The sequence below is a fragment of the Vidua macroura genome, chromosome 20, assembly GCF_024509145.1.
Source record: "Vidua macroura isolate BioBank_ID:100142 chromosome 20, ASM2450914v1, whole genome shotgun sequence".
Taxonomy (NCBI): domain Eukaryota; kingdom Metazoa; phylum Chordata; class Aves; order Passeriformes; family Viduidae; genus Vidua; species Vidua macroura.
The window spans coordinates 3,757,490-3,770,316 of NC_071590.1; the positions used below are offsets into that span (position 1 = coordinate 3,757,490).

Sequence of the window (12,827 nt, forward strand, 5' to 3'; positions counted from 1 at the left end):
GAGTTTCTTCCAGAGGGTGCTGAGGAGCAGAAAGACACAGAACAGTGGTGGGTGAGAGTAAACACCTATTCTCTTGAGGTTTGGGCTAAGGTGAAGAGTGTGTGGAGCAGCCCTGCCTGATTTTGGTGGTAGTTGTTTGGAGGGAGACTTCATGTGACTGTGCTAGGGGTGTCCATTACTAGGAGACCCTTAGTCTGATCCCCTTTCACCTACTGTCTCTGCTGCATTTCACAGGTCTCAGAGTATGGTGACCCTTTATATTGGGCAGCCCACTCCAGTCACCTCCACTAGAAACATAGCAAGCAGTGTCTCAGTCTCACCAGTTGACCCTGGCCTTGCCTCTGAACCCCTCAAATTGATGACAGGAGTTAGTGCCTTAATCTTGCTGACATCCTGTGGGGTAGAAAAATAAACAGAGCTCCCTCATGCAAATTAACACACATTGAAGTATTACTGGAGGCTGAAAAGACAGTCAGTGTTTCTAGGGCTTAGGGAGAGGTGGAGGGTGTTAATCCAAGTAACTCCTGTGCAGTGCTGGGCCTTCTGTAAAAGTAAAACAAAATGGGAGATCTGGGGGTAATACAAACAACATACTTGACTTTGAGGCTAGAGTAAGGCATGCTTCACAGCATCCTTGTGCAGTTTCACAGGGAAGTTTCACTGCTCTTATTCCAATGGGGAGCAGAACTCTGGTCCTGAGCAGGCAGGGACAGAGCCAGCAGCTGACATGAGCTGCCAGTTTGAGGGAAGTGACAGCTCAGTTCATGTAATGCTGCTGATGCTGACATTGTGTTGAGGCGAGGGAGGTTTTGCAGTGGGGAACCAGAGACAGAACTGTTGTGTGTTTCCAGTGAGCTGTGCTTTGTGAGCATAATTTGGAGCTTTTTAATAAGCAGGAAAGTGGAACTAGAGCAGACACTAGGATGTAGTAGCCAAATTTATGGAAAAACTATAGAAGAATTTTTTTTCAGTAAATGTATGCATGTATTTCCCCTGCAGATGTGTGTGTCAAATAAGTGTTAAGTAGAGACACTCAACTAGAAAAACTGAGGTAATATTTCAATACCCATCTTCCTTGTTCCACTTCAGCTTGTGTTCAGCACTGGGAGTTTGACCTGAGAATGGGACACCAGGTTACCTTGGCTTTAGATTTCCATGGGGCCATGGAAAAAATCCTTGGGCAGAGGTTCACTGCTGTGAAGATTACAGCTTTTTCCTCCTGGGCCCTAATTTTTCACTCTTCCCAAAGAGCAGTACTTCCCTAGCAGTACGAGAACAGTCAGGAATGTTGGGATGTAGTGCTCCACACTTGGCTCTTCAATGACTCCTGTTTGTTTAGATCCATGTAGCCTGAGCAGGTCTCAGCTGGTTGCTGTGTGTCTGGGATTCTTGTTCCCCACCAGAGGGGGATATTGGAGCATGGACACAGTTTTGGGATTGCTGGATCCCTGATCAGTGCTGGGTCTTGTCTGCTGAGTACCTAGGAGTCCTGGACATAGGTGCTAAGTGTATGTAGATACAGGTATGTACATACACTAAAATCTGCAGATACAAGTAGCTCTTCAGCTGAGAACAAACACCATGTGCACAGCCCAGCTACTGCACCATGGGTTTGCAGTGCCCTCTGAGCCTCGTGTACTAGATGTGCCAACCACAAACCGAGAGCACAGCCCACACTACATGGAGTGTCTGTAGTCCTGCTAAAAAGCTGTGCTGCCCTTCAGTGACAAGGTCATATGGCTGTCAGTGTCTGGGAGAGCACATCTGGGGCCCACTTGGCTGTTTATTCGTGGTTCTGTGTCATATCTCAAGCATAACTAGTTGTTGGAAAAACCTCTGTGAACTGATGAAAATTAACTTATTTGTTGTTAGTGATTCATTCTTGTGTTTCACTGGAAATGCTCTTGTTCTGTTTTCTTCCCTACAGCTTTTGAACCCAGGCTGTTTGAATGTGAAGAAGGTGGCTGTTATCTATCAGCAGGCCCTGACCCAGTTCCTCAGCAAACGGAACAGTCCCCTTACATGCTCCATGTTCCATGATCTCTTCAAACGCTTCCCAGTAAGTGCTGCTGGCTGTGTGCTGTGTTGTCTTCTGCTGGCTCCAAAGTAGGATTATAATTCTGGGCAAAGTAGGAAGAGAAATTTCTCTGCTTTATTGCAGACTTTTGAAATTGCTGTGAGGTTTCCTTGGGTTTTCACCTGCTCAAACTTTAAAACTCAGACTCAGTTTTTATAGCAACAGTGCAGGAGGCCAGGATCTCATTTATGGTTTGGACTGGGATACTGCATGCAGAAAGCAGGTGAACAGCAGGCTGCTCTTTAAAACATAGCCTAAGAAGCTCTAATTTTTTACCAGTATTCAAGACAACATGGATGAGCAAGGTTTGCACAAAGGCAAAACAGGTCACCTTGTCTGAACAACCAATGTAGCTCCTGTCCATCTCTGCTTCCACTGCATGCTCAGTTTCTCAGTTTTCTTCCAAGAAGGCTGAGGAGTATAAAGTCTAATTGGAATTAGACTTCTAAAATTAGAAATCTAATCTTCAAGCCTGATATTCAGACAATGCAAGTGTCTGAAATGTTTGAGGAATTTCCTGCAAACTTGACCCAAGCCTGGGGCTGGTCTCTTCTATGAGGACAGCCAGTTTTTAAGAAACAGGCCATGAGCCTGAATGTCATACAATTCTTCAGGAGTTTTTAGGTCACAGCAAGCTAGAGACAACTGCCAGAAGCCCTTTCTCAAAACCTTTTAGAATTGATGTCTGACATGAGGGTGGGAGGAGATGTAGGCTTGTGTAACTGGGGCAGGATGCTTTCAGGCTCTGAGGACTCCATCCAGGAGAGACCCCATCCTCTGCTGGCCAGGTTTCTTAGGACACCAGCCCATGATGCCTCGTACATAAGTCTGAGAAATGGAGGGAGAGCAGGACTGTGTGTTGCCCACATGGACAGCAAGCTTTAGAAACCACCTGCACATCTCTAAAGCCTTTGGATTCCATATAACTGCTCCTTGTAGAATTATCTTTTAAAATCACCACATCCACATGTCTTTCTAAATACCTCCAGGGATGGTGACTCAACCGTTTCCCTGAGAAGCCTGTGCCAGTGCCTGACAACCCTTTCAGCGAAGAGATTTTTCCTTATACCTAATGTAAACCTCCCCTGGTGCAACTTTAGGTCCTTTCCTTTTGTCTTGTCATTTGTTCCCTGGGAAGACACCAACCCACACCTGGCTACAACTCAACATGTTCTTCTTTGCCTGGGACTGGGGGTTCTGCACAAAGTGAATTGACACTACAGAAAGTGTCAGCCAGATGCAGACTTTAGTTTTCACTTGGCAGAACACAGGAGGTGGAAAATGCTTGCCTGATTTTTCCAGGTGAAAAGACGTGAAGAGTTTTGCTGCTGCTTTTTGTTGTGATCAAGATTTCACTCAGCGCTGGTGTGAAAAAAGCTGTTAATTTTCAAATAAACTGTTGCTGATTTCTGGGCACTTCTCTTTCTTGTGTTATTTTCTTCTTACTCAGGAGGCTGTGTAAAACATAGACTGCTTTGCTTGAAAAACAAACCTGTCAGCAAACCACTAATGAGAGACTGTGTCTTTCTTTGTTACAGATCATGTGTAAGCCATTAGTAGATACTCTTGTTGAGTTTATCACAGCAGCAGCCAGGCAACATCAGCAGGTAAGAATGAAAGTAAACAAACAAAGCTCTATAGCAGTCAATCAGAGAAGTAACTTAAACATGGCAGCTCAGATGATTTTTTAATATGTTTATAATATGCTTTTAGGGCTGCCCAGTTTTGGAAGCGGCTTCTGGGGTAGGGGCAGAGATTTTGCAAATACTGCCTTGCTGCTTCAGGTGTGTGAAGTTGTGGAAGTGTCACACAATATATCCCCAGTTATGGGGGCTCTTTGGTAGCATCTCCTTTAAAAACTGCCTGCAGCTTTCAGGGTTGAGGTCTTATTGTGGTATGGGTTGACTACAGTTGCTTATTCCTTGATTACTTCCTTCTTGGTAAGATGTTCCTTGGTATTAATGGAGTATGCCTTAGTCCCTGCCTCCTCATGCTACCTCGAGGTCAGGTTCTTGAGTCTGTTCTGTGCCTTGCTAGCTGTCCTGCATTTTAAAGTCTGTGTGCTGCTGTATTTCGTTTAAAACCACCTGTACCACAGATCTGATTTTTGATGGTTGGTTGCCTGTGCCTAACACAAAATTAGTGGAGCCTTATCAATAAAACATTGCAGGGTGAGTGCACAGCTCAGTGTTGCTGGAGCAGGGAATGAGGCCTGCCTGGATTTTCACTGCAGTGGGGGGGCCTTCCACACAGTTAATAACCAAAACCCCTCTAGGCCAGTAGCAGTCTCAAACTTTCCCACCCCCAGCTGTACCCTGTGTCTGTCCCCTGCAGAAGTGCATCCTAGATTGATCTGATCTTCCTGTGTCATAAATAGCTGTTTTGTTGTTTCTGATCATTGGAGGGAATGTGAAGGGGTAGGTATGTGTTTACAGTAGGGCTGCTTTACATTGTCAGTGTAAATTGCAGTTCAGACTGTTTTACCCAACAGGAATGGCTTTGATTTAAAGAAGACAAAAAAAAAAAAAAAAAGTGAATTGAGCTATTAATAATTATAATTTCAGTGGATGGTAATAAGGATGTGTTACACAAACAACAAAATTAATTGTAAGGCACATATTTGATCCCATCCTCAAGAGACCAGAACAGCATCCCAAGCAGACAGCTCCATTGTGTGGAGTTTCCATTATCTTTGCTTCTCCACAGGGAATAGCATTCTCCTTCTACCAGGGCTTCCACCAAGCTGCTTTAGCTTTGTTTGCAGAGCCTGTTTGCCTGTGGGTGGGAGGAGTAGGAGACAACATGTGGAGTGTGTGCGAGCTGGGTACAGAACATGGATATCCTGCTGTTCAAACAAAGGCACATGGAGAGTGAGCTCTGGAAAACCTGTGGAGCTTGGAGCTGCAGCTTTACATTTTTTACACAGTGCTTCCTTTTCAGGAATTCTGGCTTCCCAGCATCAAATGTCCAGTTTGTGAGGTTTTCAGTTAAATTTTCCCACTGATTCTCAGTGTAAATGTGTTTTGGTGGTATCCTAGCAGGTAGGGTAGAAGTCAGGCTAGGTGGGTATATGTGGCAAAGTGATATGGGTAAAGCAGGGGGGTAACTTCTCCCTGGCAACCTCTGGGAGTATGAGGTGGAAGGACTCAGCTTCCAAAAGGGCTGTACTAACTCAAGAGTCCTGAAAACACCACAGGTCTCATGGTACTCTGAATTTGACCAGCCCTGATGACTGAGAGGCAAGTGGCGTGGTTTTCTACTTTTAGCCCTAAATACTGGCTTCTAAACATTAAACTAGCTTAGTCCCAGGGACTGGAGGCTTAATTCCTGTTCTAACACTCCTCTTGTTAGTGGTGATTGTTCTGAGTATGGCTGTTGCATCTGTAGGAACAGCTAATCCCACTGGGATTCTGACTTCCTGGCTGTGCAGATAGCTTTAGCAGGGTGTCCCAGGGCCATGCCAGGTGGGAAGAGCCATGATCTGCACGGGAAGGTGGAGGCTCAGCTCTGGGCAGGTGTCTTGTGTTGGCCTGATAACAGACCCTGGGGCTCTGGCCCAGCAGGGCTGCTGGCCACTGTCCCAGCCAGCCTGGGGGAAAAGGAGATGCACCTTCAGGCTGAGCTTTAAGGTAGCTTTAAGGTGAACAAAATGAAAAGTGATTTGTGAAGAGGATGTGAGGGGGCTGTTCCTTCCTCCTCACTCTATATACCTGGAAGTTTGTGAGAGCAGCATGGAGCCAGGGAGTCTGTTCCACATCTCCTCTCGGCCAGACTGGTCCTTATTTTTAGGGCCTCTAAGTAAGCTGTTGTGGCCACTGGCCTACATGCCCAGCTCTTACTTCAAGAAGCTCTGCTCTTGCTGGGGCCTCTAGTGTAAAGTTAAACTTGTTCATTAAGTGATTCCCCTGGACCAGCCTGGCTGAGGTTGTTTGCAGAACATTGTGTACAGCAAGGCTTGGGCCTGCCTGGGGTCTGGTTAAGAAACAGCAAACCTGGACTGCGTGTGCACTGTTGTTCCTGTGCCTGCTGCTGTGGGCTGCTGCAGGTGTGTCAAACTCAGTTTTTGGGCAGAGGTAACAGGAGCCATTCAGATGCTGCTCAGCTGGCACTGGCTTGGAGAGGAGCAGTCTGGCCTCTCCAGCCCCAGCCCTTAGTCCTGGGGACCTCAGTACCTGCCTGCTGCCCAGGTGTTTGTGCATTTACATCACAAAATGGGACATGAGGATGATTTGGCTGAAAACTTACCTTGCCCTTGCACACATAGTTTTTTTCCCCCTTTTACCATGTTAAAGTTAACTTCAGTCAATTCACTTACAGCAGAGGGACAGTCTGTTCAGGGGCAGGAGTGTCTAGGTGAAAGTTGTGACTTATTTCATCAGAGGCAATGCTCTTTAACATGGAATTATGACTTCTGTGAAGTCAGTACATGAATATTGTAAAGGAGAGGCTGTATGTGGACTGTTGGCTGTAGCTGATGACCCAGGCAACTGGGTCTTGCACTGCTACAGCCTTTTTGTGCATCCTTTCTCCCTCAGCTGGTCACCTCTAAAACCCAGAGAGCAGCAAACCCTCAGCAGCAATGCTGTGTCTTTACAAGCAGAGGTGTTTGTAGCTGTTGGATGGGTGTTACATGTTTTCTGGGAGCTACTTTCCTTTGGCCCTGGGTGTTTGCTGTAGAGTAGGGTGTTCTGGAGATATTCAAAGGTTGCATCTTGATGCAGAATTTAGCAAAAGAAAAGGAAGCTTTTACAACTTTAGCTAGTGTGACTGACATTGTCAGCCCTTCTCCTCTGACACTGTCCTACATGCCTAAAGGAGCAGTAACGTTGTTCAGCTCCATGTTGAAGTAATTTGTGAGATAAAACAACACTTAATGGGGGGTTAGAGCTCTCCAGGCAGTTTTAATTGTGGCTCACAGTGATAGGGTTGGTAGATTTTTCTTAGCAGTAAACTCAACCTGTGTAACAAATTTTAAACTGGAAAGGTGAATTTGCAGTGGTCTTACTGAGATTGAAGCTTGTACCTGTGGCCAAGTTCTGCTCCTCTGATGTTACAACTGGGGCACAGATGCCTGCAAGAGACAGTAATGCAGCAGTTTCCCTGGAAAAGGAAAGAGATGGAGAGATTGGTGTTATTTGTGAGTGGGGAAACAAAGGCAAGGGATGTTTGAACCAGGGAAGGGGGGTTGTCATCCCACCCTGAATTCATTTAGTACCTGTTTAAACCTCTACAGGAGAAAGACACAGGATGTGTGTGACAGTGGATCTGCAAAACCACCTTGCCCCAGGCAGTTCATGCTTCTCAGCTGGACTTCTCAGCCATTGTGAGTCCACACTGGCTGCAGGACCCTGTGACTCTTGCTCTGCTAATTCAAATGCATTGTGCCTGTGGCAGCTGGTGCTCTGAGTGCTCAGTGATATTGGCTGGCCTGTTTTTAAGCTCTGCCTTTCTTCAAGTGGGAAGTTTAAGTCCCAGACATGCCTGTGTGAAAGTTAAAATGCTTCAGGCTTTAAAATGAATAGTGTTTGGTTGTCACTCATTTATTGAACTGAGAAATTTGGTGAGTTTTGTAATGGTTTGGGTGGATTTTTTTTTGTTTTGTTTGTGGGCTTTTTAATTTTCTTTTATTCTACAGTAGCAGTTGGGATCCCTTTCACAAACTTTTGTTGATACTTGCCATCCCATATGTATTTTAAACCAACATATAACTTAAGGCTTTACTGTCTTCTCAGAATATGGCCTGCCTCATCCCTGCCATGTGTCCTTGCAGTGTTCTCTGTTGTAGAAAGAAGTGACTAGAAACTATACAAAATCACTTGACTGCAAGCAGCAGCTGTGAAGCTTTTCAAGAGGACCTTTAGAGTGGGAGAAGTGCTACAAGTTAAAGTAAAAAAAGGAAGAAAGAGGTAAAGAATGATGTTGTAGTGCAGTCTGATCTAAGTTGTTGAATGCAGTTCTGCAGACTGAGGTCCTAAGAATCAGTCACACTGTGACCTTGTCCTTGCAGAAATGTCTTCAGTGGTAGGAGGTGGGGCCAGTGCTTACATCACAATCTTTTGGTACATCCAGGCAGGTGTGAGAGCTTTCCCTTACAGACAAGGTGCTGCACACAGTGAAGTGCAGCTACCCTTCCTGGAATGCCTGTCACACACTGGTGCTCCCAGTGGCTCAGGCACAAATGGCAGCTGGGGAAAGACACCCCAGGGATAACTGGTATGGGAAAATGACAAGCCATCACAGGTGGAGCTTGCATTATCCCTTTGAGTTCTCCTGGTGCTAGTGAATTGTGGTAAGTGTCTGGCACAGATGATCTCACTGGCAGTGCAGTTGGCCAGCAGAACGTGTGTGATGCTGACAGCATGGGGGAGGCTTGTGCTGTTTCATGGATGAGGGATGTTCCTGTCAGCCTGATGTCTTCCACAAGCACTAAACATATTCTCTCAAATTCTGTTTGGAGAAAAACGTGTATGAGCTAGTCCTCACTTCCTCTTCTCTTAGGACAATTCATTCTTACTGCTGCAGTTGCTTTCCAGGAGACCTTGACCTTCAAATTATTTCCTTGCTCCTGTTTCAGTGGGTGTAGTGTTGCTCTTTCAATATGCACAAAAGCCTGTTTTTTTAGTTTGTGCTGATGGAGCATAAACCAGGCATCAAGATGTGTTTAATTTAATGATTATTGCATGACTCAGCTACATACCAGAACCCTCCTGAGCCTTAGGTGAGGAATGTCTTCCTGGTTTATTTTTAGCTGTATTGGTCTGATGAGCAGAGCCACAGTAACATCTAATTCTGTAATTGTGCAGTCCTGGGCTCTCCCTGGGCTGCAGCACAAACCCCTCAGTGCTGCACTGGTAATTGTGGTGAGGTTTTCACTGCAGTATCCCCCCATTCCCATATATGAGGACTGGATGAGTCCGTGAATTAATGTTTCTACCCTAAAAACTCTCTGTGGGCGTGAGGATCAGGTGGAGAGGGAAAACGTGTGGCTCACTGCACTGCAGTACCCAGGTGTGCTGCTGATGCAGGCTCCTGCAGGCAAGGGCACCTGCCAGCTCCCAACTGGAAACAGGCTCTGGAGCACTGTGCTTTTCCCTGAGAAGTCCAGCTTGTTGGCCAGCAGTATTGGAACCAGTTTGGAAATGAGCACTAATAAATGAAAATTACTACTGCCAGGAGTAAGGTGTTGTCACCATCTTGCTCATGGCAGACACTTAAAACCTCTTCTAGTGTGAAACTTTTTCCATGGGTTTACAGAAATGGTTTCATATCCATCCCTTGTTCTTTTTCTTTGGGAAAGGCACTGGGATTGTACACATTAACACAATTGATAAGAGCCTCTGCAATTACTTTTGCACTGTGGTCACACATCCATTTGAATACATTCCTGCCTTCTTATTTACATTCAAAGCTATATTGATGGAGGATGTTGCAGTAGCTGCAAGCGTAATGAGGCTGTATTTGTCCATCAAGTGAGTTTATTTTCTGTGATTTGGCTGGAACTCTGCAGGGCTGATGTAAGTGCAGAGCTGTCATGAAACTAATAAAAGTAATTTTACTTAGTGTGGAAATGAGAATGGGCACTGAGACAGAGTTCAAAATCATCTTATGTCATACAGATTCATTAGTATTTCAGAATGTGTTTTTATAAAACTGTCTGTGACAAGGAACTCTTTAAGATCTATCTAACAGAGAGTGTATTTTAGGTAAGTTGCTAATTAATCTTGGTGCTTTGGCAGTCTCCCTAAAGGGATCAAACATATATAGATATAATTTTGCAGAACTGAAGCAGGTCTGTGCCAGAGCTGCCATCACCAGAAGAGTAAAATATGATCCCAAATTCCTGCCAAAGAGGTCTAGGCTGGTTGACAGTTGTCCTTCTGAACAGTTTATGTTCTATGTAAATATCTAAGTTAAAAATTAATTAAACTTTAATACAGCAAGAGCAGTAAAAGTGCTGCAAAGCCTCAGAAGACAGCACCCCTCTGTGTGATTGTTTGGGAGTATTTCACTTCGTGCTGGGGGAGATGAATGGATCCCCACATTAATGCACCGTGCCCTGCCTGTGTGCTCATAGATAGCTGCCAGCAGGTAGTAGAGGAAGAGCTTGTTATGGAACATTTTGCATAAGCTGTTACTAAAAATGAAGCAAAATAAACCTCCCCAGATAAGAACCAGTACCAGTTCAGCTCTACCTCCTTTGCATGAGGAATGAGCACTGGGCAGGCAACTGGTGAGAGCTGAGCAATAGGCCATGAGTGAAAGGCTCCCTTCCTTCAGAGCATCCTCTGTCCCTTGGTGCAGGTCAGACACCCTGAGCCTGTGTCCTCTGTCAAGGTGGTCAGACCTTCAGAAGGTGAATTGTCCCCAGGCAGTGAGATCCAAGGGATGCAGTGCTGGAGAGGCTGTTGCTTGTTGAATCCATCCTTTTCATCTTCCTTGGTTCAGTATGTGCCCTCTCCTCAATAAAAAGAAATCATTTGCAGCTGGAAAATCTATGTCAAACTGACATGCTTTGGCCCCAGACAGTGTCCTGTTCCTGTTTTTGTTTTGTGTAAGTTGATGGTCAAGGAGAATCTGTGTTTTGCAAGGTGAAGCTGAACTATGGGTGGGTTCTTGGACATTTTTGATGTATTTCATCACAAGCCAGCAAAGCCCTGTGACATGAACTAGCTCTAGATATGTAAACTGTCCACTGAAGTTGAAGGGAGAGCAGTTGAATGCTTAAATGCTTTGCTGGGTCAGAGCCAGAGTGCTCTACATTTTTGTGTGGAGATTTTGAGTTCCCAGACATTTAGGATGATTGTGCATGTGGATTATTGCATCCCAACCTTGCATTTTTGAGAGCATTTCTTGCAGTGGGATTGTGCAGAAAAAACATTTTCCTTTGGTGAGCAGGAGAACATTGACAGCATCTATAAATAGTCTCTGCTGTTCATTGGAAAGGTGTCTGATGCCACAGCAAAACGTGTCTCCTTGAGGAATTGCTTTCTAAGCTGTTTTTCTCTTTTACCTGTGTGAGATGGTTGAAAATATAAAAAGGTGTGTTGAAATTTTTCAGGTCCTCCTGACTGTATTTAAAGCTGAGTGCCCGAAATCCCGTGGCATGAGTTTTCACTTGTATTTGCATTGAGAACTTGGTGTGCTCATGGTGTATTTCAGTTCAATGTGGGACCCCTGTCACTGAACCTGCAGGGTCCTTTGGGAGCAACATGCATGTTGTGAGCTGTTTATGTTTGTTTGTTTTTCCTTTATACAGTTTGTTTTTGGTTGTTTTTTTTTTTTGTTGTTGTTTGTTTTTTTTTTGTTTTTTGTTTTTTTTTTTGTTTTGTTTTTTTTTTTTGTTTTTACTTCTTGGTGCTTTCTAGTGGCCTCTGTCTTTTGCCAGAAGTGTCTAGCAAACAGTTGCCTGCATTGCCCACAAACAAATCCATAGTGATACCAGCATTAATTGACTGGCACAAACATTGCCTTATTCCACCATACTCAATGTAGCACAAGCAGAACATGAAAAAGCTTTTGTTTTCCTTTGTTGTGATTCTGGAGATCTAGGCTGTATTTATTCTGCTAACTGCTGTTCAGCCGATTGTGTTGATGATCTTGTAGCAAATCCTCAGTAATGGAGGAAACATTCTAGTTTGTTGCTGGGAAGAAACAAGAAAATTAAAAGGTCACAGAAACTAATTATTGCTGTAGAGACAGCTGCTGGTAAGAGCTGTCCAAGGAGGAAAGTGCTCCAGAGCAGTAACAGCCCTGCATGTAGGATGGACTTGCTGAGTTAGTTCTAAACCATATTGCAGTGATTTTCCAATTCTGAGTAATTTCCTAGCCTACTAAATTAAACTTGCCATCTTGCCACATGGGGAGTTTATAGTTTTTAAAAAGTGAGTTGATAGTTTTTAAAAAGAGATTGAACCACCCAAGTGTGTTGTGCTCAGCCTCCCAAACACAGCCCCTCCAACAGTTTGAGGAGTAGGTGTTTGTGTGGAGCAAATGGGAAAAGTTTGCTCAGAGACAAGGTTATTGCCATGTATTTAATAATGGCATAACAAACACAGGAGGGAAAGAATTGGCTGTGGTGTGAGAAAATGAGCTACTCTCAGTCATATGGACTCAAGATATATTAATGTTGCAAAATATAAAAAAAACCCAGAATAGAATCCTGTTGAAATTCTGGGGAATGATTTATGTTCTCTTTACAGTAAGATCTTGGTGTGGGAGTACTAGGAGGTGTGTTAGAAGGGTGTTTTGTTAGCAAGTGAAAAAAGATTAGGGCTTCTGCAGCATAAAATGAAATGCCAATCTGGGCTCTGCTCACTGACAAGGATGTCCCCAAGTGTTTGTGTACCAAGTGGCAGGTCCATTTTTGTTGTAGTATGGGGGTGTGGGAGTAGTGGGATTTGGCTGCTTCTCTTTCTGCTCTCCCTTGGCCCATTTTAAAATGCCACTCTGCAGAAGTTGAAGCCCAAGAAAGGAGTTCAGGTATCTCTGCAGGATTTCTCAGCAGCCTCCACACAGAAGAGGGTTTCCAGCCCTGTCCCACTTCTCAAGGGGACTGTGCCCTCTGTCTTGTCATCCTGCCTCTCTCAGTGGATTCTGCAAAATGAAGAGGTCTGCTGGTGAGCATCCAAAACAAGGAATCTGCAAAGTTCAACTCAGTACAAGTTCCATTTTTTTTTGCTTAGCAATGCTTTTTATTTCAATATTCCAAGCTAATAATTTTACTGACATGCAAGTACCTTTTTTTTATACT

General features: G+C 44.5%; 1 protein-coding gene across 1 annotated transcript in view; it reads left to right on the forward strand.

The window, feature by feature from the left end:
• The window catches only part of MYBBP1A (MYB binding protein 1a), a 56,993-nt gene that overhangs the window by 18,224 nt on the left and 25,942 nt on the right, over nucleotides 1-12,827 (forward strand). Inside the window, exons 22-23 of the mRNA XM_053995874.1 lie at nucleotides 1,928-2,059; nucleotides 3,616-3,684. Coding sequence (XP_053851849.1) covers nucleotides 1,928-2,059; nucleotides 3,616-3,684 — 201 coding nt within the window. The remainder of the gene's footprint in view (nucleotides 1-1,927; nucleotides 2,060-3,615; nucleotides 3,685-12,827) is intronic.